The sequence below is a fragment of the Simochromis diagramma genome, unplaced genomic scaffold (genome assembly GCF_900408965.1).
Source record: "Simochromis diagramma unplaced genomic scaffold, fSimDia1.1 OVJJ01000304.1, whole genome shotgun sequence".
In the NCBI taxonomy this organism is placed as follows: domain Eukaryota; kingdom Metazoa; phylum Chordata; class Actinopteri; order Cichliformes; family Cichlidae; genus Simochromis; species Simochromis diagramma.
In genome coordinates this window covers 17186361-17208575 of record NW_024387030.1, presented here as the reverse complement: position 1 = coordinate 17208575, position 22215 = coordinate 17186361, and the positions used below count along the sequence as shown (strand labels likewise).

The 22215-nt window shown below is 40.4% G+C and overlaps 1 protein-coding gene across 3 annotated transcripts in view; it reads left to right on the top strand.

Annotated features, from left to right (window-relative positions):
• atrn (attractin) overlaps nucleotides 1-22215 on the top strand; it is a 129381-nt gene that overhangs the window by 88635 nt on the left and 18531 nt on the right. Inside the window, exon 27 of one of the 3 annotated variants that reach the window (XM_040042311.1) lies at nucleotides 14158-19394. The exons of the other annotated variants lie outside the window; for them this stretch is intronic. Within the exon in view, the coding sequence (XP_039898245.1) occupies nucleotides 14158-14181 (24 nt within the window). The 3' untranslated portion in view covers nucleotides 14182-19394. Of the gene's footprint in view, nucleotides 1-14157; nucleotides 19395-22215 lie in introns of those variants that run through there. 3 annotated transcript variants of the gene reach the window in all.

Sequence of the window (22215 nt, the reverse complement as noted above, 5' to 3'; positions counted from 1 at the left end):
TTGGTGCCAGGAGTATTAATGACTCGAGGACTGTGTCTGAAGTTGTTGTTATTGTAGGCGTAGGCTAACACCTGCTAAGAATGTCGGTTCCACCTGTTGGTCACTGCGTGTGGCTTGTTTGTGCACGTTTCAAAGTATTGCGATGGATTTCGTTCCTCATGTGTGTCTGCACCCTGCATCTGTTTGCATACATGTGCGTGCTTGCGGTGTGTGGTCTGTAGTGTCTGAATCTAAATCAAAGCCTTCCTTTGAGACCTGACAGTTCCTTTGAAGGAAGCTGGAGCTGCCAGATGGCATTAGATGGACCCCACCACAGCCGGTACCATAGCGGGCTCTGGCATTTTAGTCAGAATAAGCAGTGCTTGAGCAACGTTGTTAATGCAAGTTGATTATTCCTGTGGTAACGTTTTAGCAACAGCAGGACTTAAATGGCTGTAGTTCTAAATTGATTCTCACTTTTATCTTTTTGCGCTATGTCTATATTTACTGTCCTAAAGTTAATCGAAGCGACAGAGTGCTAAAATGAGAGTTACAGTTTTCTCTTTTGAGCGGCCAACAATTACAGCGTCACAGACAGGTTTCGAGCACAGCTTACGCAGGCCTGTGACAGACACAAATGATTAAAGTTGTTCCTTCTCTTTTTTTTTCTATTCTTTTAGCAAGCTGGCTAATTAAAGCGAAAATCCAGCAAGCAGATCTATTGAAAGGGTAATATATCATGATGCAAAATACTGTAATAATGGTGCCACTTTCCCCTTCTTTGCCTAAGGACAGAATATCTAATTTCGCTAGATTGTAGCAGAGATTTTAGGCCAGAATGCGAGGGTTGAAAGACAGAATTTTCTGCACCTGGCTGCGTGAGAGTTGAGTCATATGTTCAGAGATGGAGCCCCTTTTGAATGACATTGTAATGCATAGAGTGAGCCTTTGATGTTCATTGTCAGTTTTCCCAGTATTCTCTTTTTCACCATCACTGGGATCTCATACAGTTACATTCCCCTGGAGATCCTCCTCCTCCACTGTAGCTTCCCAAAAATATCCTACTGATGACAAAGTGTGAATTTATCCAACATCCACTGTCGCACTTACTCAGATATATATCACATATAACTTGACATATATTAGACGCGTATTGCACCCTGAGGTATTGACAGAAATGCAGAATGTGATAATGTCCCTGATCATTTGTGCTGTGTTCCACATTTACATTACGCAAGACGCAGGCTGCCTGCAGGAAGAAGGCAGGGAGCGAGCAGAAATGGGATAAACGTCTCTTAGATACCTTCACATATTTATTATCAGCCATTAAGCTGCCCTCCCACTACTACCTCCGCTCAACTATGAAAAAGCAAAAAAGGATGTCAGTCAAGGCGTCGAGGCTCAGGCCCCATCATAAAATGAACCGCAGCTGCGAAATAGGCTACAACGCTTTAAACCTAATATTTTAGCATCAAAGGTTACCTAACTCAGGTTAAACATAAACATATTTTCTTGCTTGAAATGGCCACGGTTTCCCTCATCTCTTTGATGATTCGGTGAGTGGGAAAGTACGCCGTCCACACATGAAAGTCTATTTTTTTAAAAAGCAGATCAGAGATGAGGTCTGAGACCTTAACCAGAGGTGACGATGTGAAAAAGCTATGATCTCTTATGTAAGACCTTTCACTCGTTTTATTGAAGGAAAAAAGGGAAAAAAAGCAACAAATGTGGCATTCAAAATGTATAAGAAAGGTTCAAAACTGTGTGCATAAAGTTTCAGGCGTTCAGATTTTTTGCTTCACATCAAAAGTTTTACCTGAGATACCCAAGAGTGTAGCAGGCTATAATTTTTGCACACCTGTATAGATTTTGACCTTGGGCTTCAGGTAATTACATCCTACAACATTTATGTAAATTTTCATGCAATGATGGCTGTGAGCTAAAGAGTATTTCTAAAGTTTAAATACCTAGCTTAGGTTTAAGCGCCTGTAGTCATCTTAAGCACTTTTATAGTAATGTTCAGAAAAATCTAACGGGATTTGTCAGATTTGTTCCTGATTCCTCTCACACAGTATGTCACGTTTTCACTGAAGCAGTACAAAATTAGGTTAATTTAAAATGAACTGCTGGCAGATAAGACAAGAAAAGTGTGAAGTATAAATAGTTTCAGATTCATTCCTAAACCTTTTCCTTACCTGTCTAACCGAACATGTGCATAGTTCCCCACCTGACATATTTGCACACTATTAAAGTCTGAAGCACGGCTCGCGCGGGACCTTTCCTTGCCATCTCATGCCAGGCGTGAGGATGAAGAGCCGGCAATAAGGTTGTTAAATGGTTCCCTGGCTGTCTCCTTATGGCTGTGCCCTTAGTCACAGCAAACTGCTGACCCACATTTTTGGGTGGGTGACTTTTTCCACTGGGCCCCCTCGTTTTGCCCTGTCCTCTCCTCTCCGGTCCGCCCCCGTCCATTCCAAACTCTGTTGATGGAGAGAACAGTGACCTTTTACAGACGCCTTCGCTGACTCTGTCTGAAGCTTTCAGCAATCCCTGTGCCTGTGCTGCTTCATGTACTTCAACGTGAGCACACTTGTGTACTCCCTTTCACTTTGTCTTCAGAATTGTGCATGAATACACAAACACACACACTCACCCACACACAGACTTGCAGTATAATCTAACAGAGAGGGACATTTAAGAGGTTAAGGCCACGTAGCACGTTGAATATCAGCAGTCACCCTGCTACTGTACAAACAAAGGACCTCAGAATGTATTAAAAATCCATAAAACCGCTCTATGCAGTGGTCGCTCAGGAAGAAAAATCGTTCGTTCATACTTGCTGCAAAGGTAATATATAGGGAGCTTAACAACAAAACACTACTATAGTGGCTACTTTTAATTACATCGTAGTTGTCAGACGGTTTAAAGATTACACATCAGTGTTGGCTAAATAAATACTGGCATTCATCACTGTCATTAAAACCATTTAAACTCTATGTAACTTCCCAAAGTACCGAGTAGGAATGCTTTGGATGAAGGAATGAAATCCCAGATATTGCAGTTGTCATTTTTCTTTCAGTGCACTGCATGATTGTGTTTTGTTGTACATGTACCGCAGTGCAGGCTAACAATGAAATACCAACATTATTCCTTAAGAAATATGCATAAAATCTATTCTATTTCTTTGCAGTAAACTAAGGCGGCTTTCTGCATTTTTATGATATAGAACTAGGTTTCTGAACCCAGTCCTGCACATCAAGCAGAACACAAAGGTGTGTGTTGGCAGTTAAGTCTGTAATGAAACTCAGTCTAGTGTACAACATCATCAGGAAGTTTGTAAATTGCATCTCCATAATCAGTCATGCAGTCATTGTTAGAAGCTTTCAAAACAACTCGTTGTTATACATGCGCGGTCACACAAGCCCACAGTCTCAGACACTCACCACCTTCGCTCCACTCTCACCGACTCCTGCGTTGACTCGTACACGCCGGCCTCGCGTGCGAAAAAAGGTCTGCAGCAGATGGTTCGGTGTGAAAGCGCAGTAGATATCATTTGAATAGGCAGAAACCTGGAATACAATGAAGATATCAAGGAGCCACGTAGGCTCCACACATCGGTTTTGTTTCCAGAATCATCTGTAATGATAAATCGGATCCTCTCCGCTAGCATGGCAGCTCCCACACATACACACCCAGGCCCAGAAGCAGATGGCTAGATGTGAATGCGGTTCACACATGAGCAAGGAAGAAAGGAAAAAACAATCTTTCCACCTTTACCTTGCAGCTGTTACCCCCTTACAAAGCACTTCCCGATGATGCTCTGTAATATATTATAATTTTAGAATCATGGGAATGCACCGTAGCTTGGAGCCTCTTTGCTTCTGCACGCCAGGAGCAGTCCGCAACGCGATCCAGAGAGTATCTGTGCGCGTCCCCTGACGGTGCTTTAATACACAGAGCTTCAACTTAATGTGCCACATGTTTGCATCCAATAATTAGTGTGTAATAAATGAAGACCAAGCTAATAAAACTTAATTATGTACTCTTACACTGTCCACATTACATATGCAGTCTCTGCTGAGGAGAAACATACAAGTCAGCCATGTAGTTGTAATGTTGGAAAGCAATCAGAAATATCAAAAATATCTTTAAAAACATGAAGTCTGCATCAGAATTTTGCAACTGTGATAAATATTTATTGATTTAAAAATCCAATTTTCTGACATTCACATTTGTTATTTGAAGTTATGTACATGTTTAAGCTCTTTTCCCAGATAATCTAGTTGTTTGTGTTGTTCCAAACACGTGCGTTACCCCCACAGAAGTTAGAAGTGTAGTGCCATTTTGCAACACCAACGTCAACATGAGCGGGCATTCTTGTTTATCTTGCTAATTTTTCATTTGTCCGTCGCTATTATTCACTGCTAATGCTGACAGACTGGAAATTATCGCTGTGTTTGAGTGTTTAATATCTGCTCTTTTTGGGACCTTCACAGCACACTGGTTGTGCACAAAGTCATATTTTTTTCTCTAAAAAAAAAATACAGTTTATTTTATAAATTCTGCATTCCTTTTATGAAGCATTGTTGTTCTATTAATCTTAATAGGTGCGTTTTGTATGTGCGAAACTAAATGCATGAATTTGTTAGTGATGTTTTGCACAGTTTGATAATGAATCATCAGGCATTTGGAAAACATGTTTTCTTTCATTTTTGGCAGGAAATTAGCTCTATAAATATTACTTTTCTGTGTGTTGCTCATATTTGTTCCAAGAAATTTGAATCAATCTGTCAAAGTTATGGGTTCACATTTTGTTTGGGGCGCATGAAGTCCTGTTTTGCTTATGCTGAGCAGGAGATTATTGAGACACCCTGGGCTACCTGCTCTCAGTAATTGTGCTCAGCTCATTATTGTTTTGTGGCACCTGTGCAAAAGGTTAGCGGTTTAAGGTGAACAGCCTCTTATCTTGTTCCGCTTCAGCAAGAATATTCATTTCTAATGCCGATATTGGTGTTTATTATTAAAGTGAAGGCTTTCTCTCATTGAAAACTGAGCTGAAATCTGTTGAATAAGATGCGGCATCTGTACATCTGGTTTATCCTTTTGAGATATAGCCAGGCTACAGGCCACCAGCTACATCGTAGTTTATTATAATATAAAAACAGGTCTGTGGTGAGAATTTTGGAATGAAATGTAAACGCTCCCAAGTTGTAAAAAGATGTTTTTCTGTTGCTGGCAGTGTTTAGCTGGAGTTTGATCCAGCTAAACATTATTAGTGCAGGACTAACATAGCCTGGGGACAAGCAGAGATGATTAATAATCAGCTCAGCTTTTTTTTATCATCAGCCCAGACATTCAGTAAAAATGGAGCAATTTCAGTTCAACTTGGATGAAAACTTTAAAATCCAGCAAACTTGCATCTGTTAAACCCCCCCGCAAGGATCAGGCGGAGGAATTAGCAGCACATCCACAGCTCAACATCTGCATCACTCCTGTAATCCACTGACTTGGTCAATAATGTTTAAAGTGTTTAATTAGCCCGATCAGTAGTTTAACTGGTGGAACCTCCAACACAGATCACCTGCAGTGCTTTGGAAAAGATCCACTGGTAATGTTTAACCAACAAAGACTTTTCAGTTTGTAATTTGGATTCCTCTCTTCATGTGGCAGTAACTGAAATTAAAAGCAGAGGGTTTGGGAACCAAATTATGACAGAGATAAAGGAGAATGGACAAAAAGAAGTCAAGTGAAATGACTTTATTTATTATTTTGGCTTGAACGTGTTTTTATTGTCATGCTGGTCCCCAGCTACTACCTGCTCACTATGGTGCTAACTGGTATTTTATAGGTAATGAAATTCATTTCAGATTAAAGCATTAGGCCATTCCAAAGGCTGATGGAGTGAATAGTGGCTGACCTGAGCAGCTCTTTGCAAATGCAGCTTTGCAGTGTAAACTTGACCACCTGAACTTTTTTGTCAGTGGCAGGTTGAAGATTAAAGATTTCTGCTCAGGTAGCTTAGTGTAGAATCATTTCTGTGTAATTTGTGGAGACTCCAAACAGCATAAGCTTTGTGACTTAAACAATAAAGGAGCAAAAGGCCTCCATGTCAATCACTGTGTTCTTGATGAAAGAAAGTCTGTTACGTTGTTTGAACACAGAGGTAGATTAATATTACTTTTGTGTACCCTTGAAAATGGATTCAACCATGCCTGCTCTCAGTAAGAATAATTGTGCCCTTGAAGGCAGACTTTTGAGGCCATGGTCATTGTTATGGCTCTGTGGTAGAGTGAAATGCTCTGGGATTGTGCTCCAGAAGTGTATCTCAGCTTTAGGAAATACAGAGGGCATTCATACGACTACTGTAACAATCCTTTGGGTTAAACATGTCCCTCTCCCCCTTTATTTCCTTGCTTTTTGGTGTGCACACGAGGAAAAAATTGTCTCTCCTCATGCTACTTCCTCCTGTCTCTGAAAAAACAGAAACACATGTAGTGTGAACAGCTGACATCATAGCAGATTGCCACGTGATTCTCCGGGGAGAGTGTCGTGCTCCTGAAACATTAAGGATTGCGTAGGTGATAAATCTACTTTAGTTTAATAGCTCTTTCTGTTGTAAGAGTATTTGTCTCCTCACCGTTGACTACCAACAGAATGAAACAAAAGAAATAAAAGGCTTGATTTCCCTTCTTTTCCTTTATGTAGCAAACATAGCCTTGTGAAGACAAAGAAGCCAAAGTTTCACCTTTTCCCTTTTTTACAGAATGAAAGCTCATTTCAGCGTTGACAGAATTGTGTTGTTTGTCTCGGCTAGTGTTGTCTCGCGTTGTTTGTCTCGGCTGTCAGGGGTGTCCGGTTATCTCACCTTCCAGCAGTTCAGCTGCGGCCAAATCCTTGCCGGACAAGTTCAGAGAGGGAGAAGGCATCGCCTTGTCTCACTCTCTGCAGAATGCTATTAAGGGGGGGAAACCTGTTCAGTCCTCCCCGCTCCTGCAGTCTGCATCCCTGCTGGAGGTGGGGAGATGGATTGCTCAAGGTGACCCCAACTGGCACACTGTCTGCTCAGCCCGACCGCTCTCATGCCACCATTCTTCACACTTACTCATTCTCTTCTTTCGTCTCGCACGTTGCCAGTACCCCAGGCGGCATTCTTCAGAGCTGCCTCTAGCAGCTTCTTAGCTGAGAGCCCCCACCCCCGAACCACGTTTTCCCTCTCTGCTGCCGTGCAGCCTTGTGTTTCTTCATGAGCAGATGATGTAAAAGTCCCAGACTAGTCTCCTAATGGGTTAAAGCTGTAATACTGAGTTATGTTAATTACAGTCATTTACCAGCAAATACGAAAATGTCTCCAGACATAACTGGAAACTCTGGAAACTGCTTTTTGAAAAGCAGCGCTGTTCTAGGTTTGTGAGACAGCATAAACATTTAACATCAAAAGGAATTAGGTTATGATAAATAGCATCATACTATAACAAATGCTGCATATGCATGTATATATGTCCTGTACCCAATCTCCTCTTTAACGGGTTGGTTTTTGACTGAAACTCTGCACAAACATTATTACACATACAACTTTTAGCATCCATGTGTCCCTTTTTTCACCCCAAACATTTGTTATAAATCCTAATACTTTCAATTTGCCTACATAGATATATATTATGTTCATTCATACCCCTGCAAATACCATCTAATGTTCTCCACTTGTTTGTTTCACATCTCACATTCAAGGCTCGCTGCCCATACGTAACTGAACAGTGTTGTTTGATTCACCTCTAAATATGGAATAACGGTTCAGAGAAAGCACTGCAGACCTGCCCCTGATAATCTAATCAGAAGACTAACTTGAAACTACTGATAATGAATTTTATACCATACAAGTTATAAACTCTTCACAGAAACAAGTTTGAATCCAACTGCCTGCAGCATGTTTAAAATAAAACGATAGGAAACCAATGTTATTTTTATGGACCTCAAGTAGTAAACTGTTAAAAACATATGCTGTATGTAATGGCTGGCCTGAGCCACTGAGACGTCATTGGATGGTTTCATTGCCTTCAATCTGTCTTTTTGCTTTTATCAGCTTTCCCCTCCCTTATTTAAACCAGGTATGACCATATTTGAATGTGGCTGTAGAGCTGGAGACTTTTAAGCTAATGCTAGCTTGGTTGATTTGAAAGACACTCATATAAATTACTTTGATTTTTAACCCTCTATATCCCAATAGAATTTGATTACAATGCTCCAGTTTCCCAAGAATTTCATAATAGAGGAGAAATCCATTAAATACTTTGAAACTATTGATATGTAAATCACAAGTTAGCTTTAAGCTAGCTTAATCTGTATATGATAGACTTTCATCACCTCTTTCTCTTTTTCATTAGTCTCCTCTCGTGCTTATTTATTCCACAGTTACTTATTGTTAACAGATCAGACACGCGACCCTTCTGTCTCTGAAAAGCTGACAATGAGCCAATAATAGCAACGCCCGCAGCTAGTTCTAAGCTAACGTCATGTCAGCTAGCATAATTGCCAGAGTCGGACCCACTTACCGCTAACAGCAGCTAAATCAGCAGCTCTTACTAACACAGACGTTTAGGTTTTCCTCAATAACTGACCTCCGTATCGTGTCAGCAGTCCATTGCGGGTGAAATGGAGAGAGCCCGTCCATGGTTGTTATAGGGTACTTAAAATGCATTAAAATACTAATTTTAATCTTACAGTTTTACGGGGGGTTTCATCTCCAAAGATAGTTATCTAAAATTTTACTCCTTTTGGGATTTTGTATGCGGAACTGTTTCTTCACAAAGATGTAAAATAAAAATGATTTCTCTTCTATGTTTGACACAAGAGTCTATGCAGATTGACTCGCTTTCAGAGCCAACCGCTGACCATTTGATGAACTACAGGTCTCTGCACCTTTTTTCTCATTCTCTCAATTTTCCAGTCTCAGAGAGTGCTTCTTGGCACATACTTCATAACGTTTTCAACAAGTAATTGACATTATTTTGACTGCACATTATGATGCAGCGAACCGGGGGCAAACGGACATGTAAGAAAAATCTGTTGTGTGAGTACTGAGGCAGCAACATCAACTGTGCTCTTCCTTAAAGCACTGCAAGGCCTCTGTAGATTAACTAGAGAGATGCTTTAAGATTCTTTGAGAGATGTCTTCCATCTCCTTTTCTCTCCTGAGGTCAATGTTCGCTGCACCACCGCACAGAACAAAAGGCCTACTTCAGAGGTGATCAATCCTGAAGTGAGAGGTGGAGAGAAAGATGAGGGTGAGAGAGGGTAAGGATGAGTCACGGTCACTCAAAGAGGATTATGAGAATATTTAGGAAAACGTACATCCCGCTTAAAGGAAAGGTCTCGTTAATGGGTATCCTCCACATAGTCAATCTAAGACTTTCTTTGCACTTGACAGGATGCGGATTCATCAAAATGTGATGAAAAAGAATCAAGAGCAGAGCTGCAGCGCTGGCAGCCAGCTATCTCTGCAACAGTGTTAGAAGACTCCTGCTTTAGCTGTCCGTGCCAACTCCAGAGCAAATATTAGCTTTGGTTTTTAAAAGGAAAATCACTAGCATGCAAATGATAGACTGTGTGTGCAGAAGTGAAAGAGTACTAATAATACATTTGTGTGTTTGTACAAGTCCTGCATGAGTCCGGGGGCATATTCTGCATTCGTGAACAGATAACGTTTGTTTCTACAGTGTTCGGGTGCAAGCGAATGAATACCAGATCAGTGTGTGTGGGTTGGCTGAATTGTATTTCAGCAGTGTATTCTGTGTCAGTGCAGATTTTGCCCTCGTGTCATTTTCATTTTCTGCGTATGTAGGAAATCTGACTGTTCGTGTGAACACGAGGCTTTTTTGTCTGTCAGTGTTCCCGAGACACTTCTAAATCCTCCTAATCTTAATTCTGCAGAGATGGTGCGTATAATTAGAGTTTGGATCAGTGCCAGTGTCTTATTGCTCACAATATACAGGCTGTCTTAGCATCTCAACCCTACTACACTGTGGTTGACCCCCATTTGATCTAATAACATCTAGCACCCCCTCCCACCCCTCAGCCATCCATCATGGCACTGGTACAAGCCCAGAACCTCTGTCAAAGCGCCACTCCTACACTTTTTAAATTCTGTTTCATCTTATTACAGACTGTCTTTGCTTGCTTTACTTTTATCTGGTTCTTCCTCCTGCATCTGTCTCAGCTCCTCCATCTTTGTGCAGTCTTTGTTTTAACCTCCAAGGCACCTCGGTTTACTCTAGTCATCCTAAAGTCAGCAACTTTAATACGTACTGTGGATTCTGAAGTAAGGATGTTCATTAAACAGAGAGCTGTGCGTCACCTCGGATGCTCTCCCCCTCTACAGCACATCTTTGCACAGAGCTTGCTGCATCTGTATTAAGGTATAATTTCCTAACATGACACGTCCTGTTTCTATATTGGGAAATCTCTGCTCACCTGTTTCCTGTCTATGCCACTATTCCCGTTCTCTCCCTGAAAGTCACTTCTGCGCACCGACTGCTTCCCCTGTCCCTTCAGTGCATTGTTGTGTGCGCCATAGCTGTCAGATGATGTGATGTAGTGAAGCTAATCAGATTGCTTTTTCCAGCCATATGGTGTTTTGGTTTGCTTTTAGTCATGTGTTTGGCTATTATTGTGTTGTTCATTTATATTGGTTGTTTTTATTTATGTCTGCTCAAAGTACTTTGTCCTCTGAGCTGAAAGTGCTACAAATAAAATGATTTCATTTCCCTGGCATTTTAGCCTTGTGCAGTACAGCATTTCGACATTATAATACTATATTTTCTTTTAAGATGCTTTAATTGCTTATGCTGACCACAGACGCTGGCCTCTCATAGGTTAAATATTAGCTGCGATTAAACATTTGCTTACATTTGAACGAGACCTGTTATAATCTGGCCAATTAGCTGCTATGTTTGTTCCCATTTAGTGCCAGCCAAGTTGTAAAGAGATTGGCCAGAGAAAACAAGTCGTGCTGATTTAAATGGTGTACTTGGCTTTATTGATTTGGTTGTTTACTGGTCAAATCTAATATGTAAAAAGAACAGAGGCATGCTGGAGCTGGGCCCGTTGTTACTCAGCCACCTTGATATACTATATTCCCAGAACTGCCAATCCTCTGCTTATATACAGATCAAAAAATATTTTGAACCACACCACTGACAACGATTTGATACAAAAATGTCACATTTGGATTCATCGCTGAGTAAGGCCTGTTGCCACTGATTTTCAGTCCAGTTCTTGTGTAATTCTCGGTGTTTCCCGTCATTAAGAATGGCTTCTTGACAGCTAACGTTCCACTGAGACCACTTCTGTGGAGGCTTTAGTGAACAGTAGATGGATTAACTGAAGGACCACAGTTCATCTGCTGTGCATTGTTTTTGTTTTAGGTCTGCTACTTCTTTTGTCCCCTAGCAGTATGGTTTCCTCAAATTTTTAGAAGGAGACGCTGCACACCACGTTCAGATAATAATTGTCAACAAATAGCTCTTTGGAAAACACCTTGCTGATTTGTATGCGTTTTCATCGTTAGGAAGAAAATACCTAAAAAAATTGGTTCATTGCTAAGCTGTCAGTTGCATCTAGACACACGGTGCTGGTTCAAACCTCGAGCTAGGTGCATTTTATATTTGAACAATTCATAGGTCAGTATTCCTCTGAAAATGGTCAGGTACAAGGACGGAAGGGAAAATGAGTGAAAAAGTAGCCAGTGTCCAGGGGGGTGGGAATACAAGAAAGTCTAGCTCGTTGGACGGAAAATAAAAAAGAAATGTAGTGTGGCTCAAGACTTTTGCGCGTGACTGTATGCATTTTGATAGGTAAACTTGGCTTAGAGCTTTTTTTATTGCAGACTTGTATCAAATGCTGCCCCCCTTCATTGCAGTAGTCAGTGTTTTGCAGTTTAACAAATTTTTGTGATTTTGGTCCGGTTTCAGCACCTCACCATGAGAGTTCACATGAGCTGTTTCGAACAGATCTGGTGTGTGTGTGGTTCCTTTATCGATTGGTTAAATGCTCTTTCAGTGAATCTCAGCCCTTTGATTCTTTTGAAGGTTTCCAATGCTTCCAACACATTAACTACTTCTTTCCATTTCATATCTCAGGTGTCTGTTCAGTTTCCTTTTCTCTTTTATTTATTTATAATCTGAAAGGCTGTTCCTTTTTGATGGTGCACGCTGTATGAAGCAGTGCAGTTTTTAACAGTATACCAAGCAAACACTAACTTAGGATTATTTGAATGCGATGGACAAAGAGGAGAAGAACATAGTGGGAGGCCAGGAGTGAGGAACAAGGAAGAGTTGGGTAGCAGGAAAAAGGAAAGAGAGAAAGATGTAGAGAGGGATCAAAGCCTTCTCCCATGTCAGTATTCACAGCGTGCATCTTCTACCCCCCCACCTCACCACCGGAGAGATGGAACGATGAAGCGAGAGAGAGAAGCAGCAAGTAGCTAACATTCCTGCGTTGCTAAAGAAATCCCCCTGCCCGCTTCCTACTTTCCTTCCTCCCTCCTCTTCTTCCCTCTCCCTCCCCTCCCCCGCATGCCGCTCACTGCAGTTTTCCTTCAGTGATTCCGAAGGATGATTGAGAACTCTCTCTGTATCTGCGTTTTTTCTTCTTCTTCTTCTTCTTCTTTTAAACAGACGCATCAATAAATAAACGGTTTGGTGTAGTGCTCTAAGATGTGCGGCATGTGTACTGTATGTGCATCTGTGATTGTACACAGTGTGTGTGCCTGTGTGTACGTTCTCTGCACTCGAGCGATCTAACACTCCATCCCCTCCATCTCTTCCCAGGGGCAAACACTTTGTACACCTTTGTCTTTCACCTCACTTCACCTCCCTCCTCCTCTACGTTCACTTCACTTCTGCTTCACCAACAGGCTTAAAAATTTCTTTTTAGTCTAATTTCCCCCTTTCTATTCCTCTCCCGCATCCTCCTTTTATTTTTTTTCCTATTGCCCCCTCCCTCCCATATATGCATGCTCTGCTGACGCACTCAATCTCTTTGGCACAGTACTGCTCACTTTGAAAATGCTCAAACACAATTCCCTCAGATAGTTTCCGCGCGCCCGTGTGTGTGTGTGATCGAGCAAATACAAGCGTTTCTGAATTGACAGTTTTGTTCCAGAGATGCAATTACCATCTTTTAACAATATTGGTCAGCCAACAGATTATTTTAAAAACTTCTCACTATTTGCATGCGAACAATTGTTCAAGTGTCTGTTCAGTGTGAAAAGGGTTTTGCTCACTGGAATCCAAATGCAATTATAGCCCATTTCATTGGTTTCCCTTAGCTTTAAGAAGTGTTTGTCTTTTCAATTCATTAGCCTGCTAATTTAGTCTTTTAGTTCACTCTCATGCCTCTTATTAGTGGTGCTTCTCGCTGTAGCAGGTAGTTAGCTTTCAGAAAAAGAAAAAAACATCCACAATATATTACAAGAGGAGTACAGAGAAGGAAACAAACCTGGTAACTAGAGAGTGGGGTTAGTGGGAGCACCTAAAAAGCCACACATCTCATCAAAAGAAGGCTAAAAGAAAGTGAATATTGGACATAAATTCCCTCACTGGATAGAATCATGGATAGAAACGGAGGGTAAAGTAACTACAGTACTATGGAAAAATCTATACTTTGCTTTCAAGACGCCAGACTCTTGTAGTCTTGAGCAATAGTTCTTTCTGAAAGTCTTTCAGAGCTTTGCTACTAACAGCTTTTTGCAAAATCATATACGTCATTCCCATTCCTTTTGCTGATTCTATGGAAAATGCCAAAGATAACGTAGTTTGAGAGGGATGATATAGTACTTTTTAAATTTGGCATGATGTGCAAATAATGGGGAAACAGGACCTGTGGGGGGACAAAAGAAGAAGTGGTAGGCCAAAAACTTTCTACAGCAGATGAAAAATACATGAAAGCCATATCCTTAAGAAATAGGAAAAGATCTGACGCAGGACCAATTTCTCATCAGAAATTGTTTTTGGAAGGGTGGCTGTCAAGAAGCCATTTGTAATGAAGGGAAACAGGGGGAAAAGGCTGAGGTATACCAAATAAGACAAAAAATATGATGAAAATCAATGAAAGCAAGTCTTATGGAGTGGGGAATCTAGGTTTGAATCTTTTGTTTCTAATCATAATTGTTAATTGTTGCAGTTGCCTGGACCTCAACTTTATTGAGGGAGTGTGGGATCGTCTTGACAGTGAATGGAACAAATGACAGCCAACATCCAAGGAGGAGCTTTGAATGTCGTTCAAGAAGCCTGGAGAACTACTCTATTACTGAAGACTACTTAAAGAAATTATAAACACAGCTCAGCACGGCCTGAAAGAGTTCAGGCTGTGTTGAGAATAAAAGTGGTCATGAGAAATGTTGGTTTTCAAGCTTGTTAGAATTATACAGAATATATTTTTGCTTTCTCGCTGCAAGCATTTACCATTTACTAGATTTTGGCTGGAAAATACTCACTTCTGAGTTAATGTTGTACCCTGCTTTGTCCTACTAACTTACAAGAAATCTAACCAATAACTGTTTAGTTATTGCACCTTTCTTAGTAAATGATTAGTAATAACTGACATGCATCTTGTAAACTGAATTGTTGGTGACCAGCTGATGAATAATTGTTTCAGTACTTGCAGGTTTGACACTCATCCTAGTGCCTGTTGCTTTACTCAGTTGTCCCTTTGGAATGAAATTCCCTCTGTGTGCTTGAGATAATTCATTTGCAGCTGAGAAAATACGCACACATACATGACTGGTCATGTGCACGTATCTCCAACCTGTCTGCATCCATGCCTGTGCGTGCCCACCTCTGTGCACTCATCCTATAACTAGGTTTATATATGCATAGTTTTCTCTTCCATAGTCAGATATTGCTCCCATCCACACACACACACTGACTGCCCTGCAGAAAACTAAGAGCCAATTTAAGAAGTAAGCGACTTGCACTGTAACTCCTCTGGCGTCTGGTTATCTTTGGAGTGCTGAGTGTTTGCTGTACAGCGGCTGCCTACTCGCAGCACATAATAAGATTTCAGCAAATTATATCTTCTATAGGACTCCTTCCTGGATGGGTATTCTGCATATTCTGCTTTCTGCTTAACCTGATTATAGGTTAGAGAGGGGGGCATGGGACAAAAAAAAAAACAATCAAAAAACCCCAACAAAAAAATGGGGAAACTCTTCAGAGGTCAGAGAAAATAGATTTAGGTGGAGGATCAAAATGAATAATTTTTTAAAAATGTATCAAATGTAATTAGACTTAATTTTATTTATATAGCTCCAAATCCCAACAATAGTTGCCTAATAGTTACTTATATTGTAATAACTTAAATAGAGAGACTAATCGAGAGAAAACTCCTAGCTATGAGCAAACACATAGCAACAGTGGGAAGGAAAAACGTTTTACCAAGAAGAATCCTCCGGCAGAACCAGGCTAAGGGAGCAGTGGAAGATGACACAAAAGACACGATTTGGAAGAACAAAATTATGCCAATAGTCCATTAAGGGTCTGTATAAAATGACAGTACTACTTTTTGGTCATCATTTGAGCTTGGTGACAGTAATGAAGTCATAAAACCACAATTCTTGCAGCTCACAGATCAAGTCTTTGTTAGTCATTAGCAAAACAAGTGCAAATACAAAGCAAAGTAGTGAAGACTGAATATTACTTTCATCATGTCAAAACATAATTAAAGCTCGTTCATTTAAAAGATAAAAAAAAAAAAAAACCCTGAATATTTCAGATGATGAATATGTGAATACTTTTGTTTTGACAAAAACTGGTCATACAAACTGCCCTCTTAAACCCTAACTAAGCTTTAATAGTCTATAGGATAATTTTTTTAAATTCTATTTTCCAACAAATGTGTTTTAAATCTGAACTGATTAAACTTGTAGAAGTCTGATTGTCCTTGAACACGAGCCTTTTGTCCCTGCTGTCATTCTCAAATTTAGATAAAAATCCTTTGAGTTGCAGCAGCTCATTGCTCAGTAGTAAGGGCCATAAATTGTGCAAAGTTCCCAGGGGTACAATAGAAAATTCTAATTGTGAATATAATAATAAAACCACATAATTTGAGGTAAATGTGAATTTTTAAACAAAGGTTACCTGCATCTTAAACGTGAGACCAGGGTGTTTGCAGGTAGGTTGAGGGAGGTGGACTGAATAAAGTTTGTTTACCGCAACATTCAGATGCTCCTCCATCTGCTTTTTATCCAGTAAATCAATTCTGCTGCTTTGTGCTGTTCAAGGTGTGCTGTGCTTATGAAAAAGGATGTTGTCTGCATGCAGATTCTCACTTTCTCTGCATGCTGTTTACTACGCAGATCCAGACTATGATGTTGCTGCCTGGTTCAGCCAGTTGCATTAGTATGAATGATGTTGATTCAGAATGCAGAACTACTTTAAGTGTGAGAGCAGGGGGGTATTACATTTAACTTGGCCATGTTTGATTAGCTTTAAGTAGTTGATGCACAATCATTAGCCACTCTCTTAGGCACACCTTGCTAGTACCATGCTAGAACCCTTTTGCCTTCAGAACTCCCTTCATGCTTCATGGCACAGATTCAACAAATTGCTGGGAACATTCCTCAGAGATTTTGGTCCATATTCACATGATGGCATCATATATTTACTGCAGATTTGTCAGCTGCACATCCATGATTCGCCATACCCCGAAGGTGTTCTTAGCTGACACAATCTGCTTCAAGGTTTCTCTTGTTGTGCATTCAGGGATGCTGGTCTGCATAACTCTGTTATATTCAGTGGTTATTTGAGTTACTGCTGCCTTCTTATCAGCTTTAAGCAGTCTGACCATTCTCCCTTGACTTCTTGTATCAACAAGGCATTTTCACTGCCGCTCACTCTACAAACCCTAAAGATGGTGGTGTGGGGAAAATCCCAGTAGATCAGCACTTTCTGAAATATTTGGAGCGGCCTGTGTTGCACCAACAACCACGCCACGTTCAAAGTCACTTTTATCATCTTTCTTCCTTGTTCTGATGCCCGATTTGAACTTGAGCAGGTCGTCTTAACCATGTCTACAGTATATGCCTAAATGTTGTGGGTCAATGCCGTGTGACTGATTTATTAGACATTTGCATTATCAAGAACAAATAAAGTGGCCAGTGAGTGTACAGTATGGCTGCAACTAACAATTATTGTGATAGTTGACTGATCAATGATACGAGGGTATTGCAGTTACATGAATATGACACTGTGGAGCCCACACAGTGTTCAGGTGACTGTTTTTCATTTTTATTTCACACACAGAAATGTTACTTTGTGGTTTGGCAACAAGGTCTTTTCCAGGCAGTCAGCTTTGCAGCTGCACACTCCAAGCGCTCTCATCTCAGGTCACTAAAAGGAAGGAGACCTCGTTAGCACAATCATCTCCACCTGCCCCATCAGCCTGCACTGGCCTTGAGCCTGCTGCAGAGCCAGAGACCACACCCTTGTCACAGACATTTCAACTCATTTTTATAGTAAACATCATCGATTATGGCAGCCCTAGTGTATAATATAATTGATTTTTTTTCCCTATTTGTGGAGTTTGCCGTGGTTTGTTAAAACAAGGAGCTCTGGTTTCTCCCACCATTGACAGAACACTGTTGGATAATGCTTTCTATGTTAGCCAGAAGACACTCTCACTAATCTCAAGAACAACAATCGCAAAACAAAACAAAAAACACACACACGCGCGCACACTCTAATTTAAATGGCTAATTGGCACCTCTAAATATTACCTGGACTTCAGAAGGCATCGTGTATGAGTAAAGAAGCTGTGTGACCCTCGCTCATCCCGAAACTCTGTCACAACGAGCAGATGAGAGGACAAAATTGGTGCAACCGTCAAAATGCGTCCCCATCGTCCATTTTCAGAACCGCCTATCCAGTTCAGCGTTGCGGGGGGCGGAGCCTATCACAACTCTCAGCCGCTGGATCAGCTGCTCACCTTCTTAATATATAATCGTTCTTCTTCATCTTCCATCTCTGCTGTAGTTGCTTGACCAACATACACTTATAGGCTAAACTCAGTTTTCTACACAGGACAAAGTAGTTGTTGTGTGTGTTTGTTTTACTGCGCTGCACAGTTTTACATCTAATGCAAACTGAGATGTCCACAGTGAATATAATCCAGGTCTGATTAAAACGTGGTCAGGAGCTGAAGCGAGTATTGCCTTCAGCTGTTTTGTAGTCATTCCTTGCGAGTATATTTAATACCTGCAGCTTCACACTGAAGCAGGATGAGTCTCCAAACACAACAGCAGAAGTGATTTTAATATTCCCTTTTACAAATAAATTATCCCCAGCATGGGGACAGGATAAATGAGAATCTAATAGAAAATTATAATTGTTCTTTTTTTTTGTAACATCTTAGACAGATAAGCTGTGACTGTGTCTCACTGTTACAGTTAAATTATTCACATTTTTGATTTAGCATTTTATTTCTTTTTAGAAATTTGATCCATTTACCAAATCCAGAATGTTACTTACCTTTAATTTTTTATTCCTGTTACAGTTTGACAGCAGGTTACAAGAGCCATGCCATTATTGTGATCAGCCACATTAAAAACACTTGCCTAATATTGTGTACATGATTTAATGATTGATTTTTGCAAAAAAAAAAGGACGCGAGAAAACAAAAGTGAATCTGCCTGTCGCTGCTCATAATGTGCACAGGCATGTGCACCTGTAACACGCCTAAACACGCGTGGTGAAATGTGAAAAATTCTGCACCTCTCCGCACGTTGCGTCGCCACGGACCCCGCCATTCATCACACCCACAAAGGCTACATATTTTGGCTCTCAGATGTTTCACACAGCGGGATATCTAATCATGACAAATCGCGACTCAGCACAATGAGTTGCTGGTTTGTGTTCTCATTTGTTCTTGGGCTGTGGCTGCTGCAGTGGCAGTGGAGAGTGGGAAAACTAAGACTGGGCACATCAGATGCTTAAGCCTGTTCTTTTTATTTGTGTTCATGGTAACGAGGCAACTATCTGCTTTTGTGTTTGGATTCATGCATACTTTATGGGCGTCAGTCTGCGATCATACGGCACACCATTTCTATTTATAGGATCTGCTTGCAGTTTAGCTTGTCATGATTGATTTGGTTTCTGGTTTCTTTCTGTTAGAGCTGCCAGCTTTTTATAAACCCCCCTCCTCGATGCAGTACCTCCTCCATAAAATGTCCTTTTATTACCGCCTTTTGTTAAGCAGTTTAATGTTTTTACTAATTTGCTAATATGCAAATGTTCCTGTTGCCAGAACTATTTTTAAGTTCTCTTAACAAAGCTGTTTGATAACTCGTATGATAAACGAGCTGCGCCAACACTGTCGATTCATAAAACGTGAATGACCGTGTGGGCAGTTGGGAAATGTGAGGGAAAAAAAGGAAAACGATGAGTCAGTCATGAAGGCAGGATCCAGGTAACTGTTAGGTTGTGTCTATCAGATGAGATTAAACCGTCTGCAGTCATTTCACAGAGTACTTCTGAAAAAGCACATGTTCTCACCATATGGTGTGTGTGTGTGTGTGTGTGTGTTTGCACTCATTTGTGTTACATATTAAACTGAGTTTTTGTTAATACATACCAGCTAATTTTTTTTATGACAAACTAAACATTTGTAAAACCTGTTATAATAATACAAAATGACAAGAATTTTTTTGTCAAAAACAGACTTATGAACTCAAGGAAAAAAACAAAACAAAGATGAGGAAATCGCACTTTTTTCTTCTTCTTTGATGCATTTCTTAAGACTTGTCACAATTGTGTAACCTTTCTGTTCATTCGTCAGCTGCTCCCTGACTGACTGTAAATGTTACATGACAAAGATATATTACGGAGATGTGTCTTTTTAATATAAAGTTAGGGGTAGGCGGCGGTTTGAAATGGTCTTTTTCATAAATATTTGAAACCCTGGCTCTGTAAAATGTTAATAAAGGAGAAAATCTACTTGCTAGTTTTTGTAAAGCTCACTTATTAGCATCTTGTATTGTTTTTTGTGTTGCGTATAATAACTGTGGAAAGTGGAAATAGGACAGGTTATGGTTTATGGGGGGATTAATTGCTACAATATTTCCAGGCTGCAAGTCACAGCTTCCTACTTTCTTTCTGCTCGTCTTCAATTGAGAAGCTACCTGTGATAAGACGGATACAGGAAAATAGACAGTAAAACACGAGCTGTGGGGTAGGTGATGGGTTGAGAAACTCAACATGACAGAATCAGTGGAGCTCTTTCTTTAGGTAACTGATTCCTGGCTAGAGCTAAAAATTAAGTAGAGAGTAGGACATTGTTAGTCTCATTTATTAAATGGCAAGAATGCTAATATTTCTAAAACTTTTTACCATTTTAAGATAAAACCATTACCTTATAAGATGAAACTCCATCCCAGCTCCTCCTAGCCCAGCTGTTACAGCAGAGGAGATTTGGATATGGGCACGCATCCACAGACGCATACGAGAATTTAATGAGCTGGCTTGCGCCACAAAGAGAATCCAGGACGTTATATTTAGAGCCCGTTTTTCTTCATTTGGCTTTACTATACAAAGAAAGAGAGACTTTCCCTCAAGCAATTTCTGTATCCCGTGTTAAGAATATCATTATAAGGCGTCGCATTTAGGGAGAAAACGCTAACAATGCCAATAACGAGAATCGACATCCTCAGAGAGGATGAAAACACTCGGCATATTAATTGAAAGCTGTTGAGGGGTTCACAGAAGGATCAGCATCCTCCTGTCACACCAGCGCCATGTGTGATTTCTACTCTGTGTGCGCTTTCTAGTTGAATCTCAGTCCTGCCCTTTACTTGCACCTTTGTTTTTGTTTTTTTGACAAGAACCCACTGTAATGAGACAGAAGCCTAACTTCTAACTCCACGCACACAAAGCTATGTTGTAGGTGTTTGACTTATTATATCCTGTATATAACAAATACATTTCAAACAAATGTTTTTTTTATCATTATTAATATTATTTTGCCTCATTTCTGCCGATGTTGTTCCTGCTCGTACGACAGCTACAGGTGTTTTTCTTTCACTGGTTTTGCTGCCGGGGTTCAGGTCCCGGTTCCTTGACAGTCGAGGCCGTTTGTTTCTGCACTCGTAGCGCTTTGGCTGCTTTGACAGTCGAAGACATGGGTGCATCACCTTGTTTACTGTTGTCTCTTGCTTTCCTCAACCTCTTGATCTGTATCTCTCCTTGCTTTGACCTACCTTTCTGCTGCTCACAGTCTGCATCTTTCTACACTTCCCATCTTTCACCTTCCCTATTTCCTCTTATTGCAATCCTCCTTATTTCCTTGTCTGCTCTCATTCTTTAGCTTCTGTTTCTTGTCCCTTTTCTCCTCCTATTCCTCATAATCACCTCCCTCCTCCTTTCCCTTTGGCCAAGGTCCATGCTATAAATCAGAAGAAAATGAGCCTGTTCCTCTGTTTTGCAGTGGAGGAAAGTTACTGGAAAAAGTTCCTCAACTGCACTTTTAAGGTATTCTACTTGTCAGTGATGGCTACCATCATACAATTTGTGCTTCTGACAGCTATACAGGGAAATTTAGAAATGCTTTTCACTACCTGCAGTATTCTGCAGGTTTTATGTATAAATTATACTGAAGGATAACAAAGCTTGTTAGAAACCTTCTAATCGGGCAAACTTTACAAATAGTTTAGGCTACAGGCTTCTTGCCTCATTAAATACATTATACGTCAGTTTAAAGATTTTATAAAATCTGCCTTTGGGTTGAAAAGTTCTTAATATTAAAAGTCATTGATCAAACCAGCCTGCGGGTCTGGGTAATAAATTCTTTCCATACTTAAGGATCCACTGATTTAACATTTATTTTTAAATTTAAACATTTATTTACAAATGAATCGATGGATGCAACTCTGATTAAACACAGAATCACGCTGGACAAAAGTTCAGGCCATCCACCAGGCAGCAGGCAACTACAGTTAGAAACCAGATGGTGCAATAGTGATGCATTTAAAAGAGGCAGGTATTTCTCTCAAAGTCAGTCTTGTTCTTGTATTTGTGTGTGATTGATTAATGTGTCTCCCTGCCTGCTTAATGTTGAAATAAGCTTCTCAGATATTCGTCACATGAACTTTAAAACCTGATTCAGTGTCTGCTGTCACAGACATGTCAGCATTAAGGTGGATGTCACAGTCAATAAAGGTTTAATCCACACTATCTGCCAAATTCAAAGGTG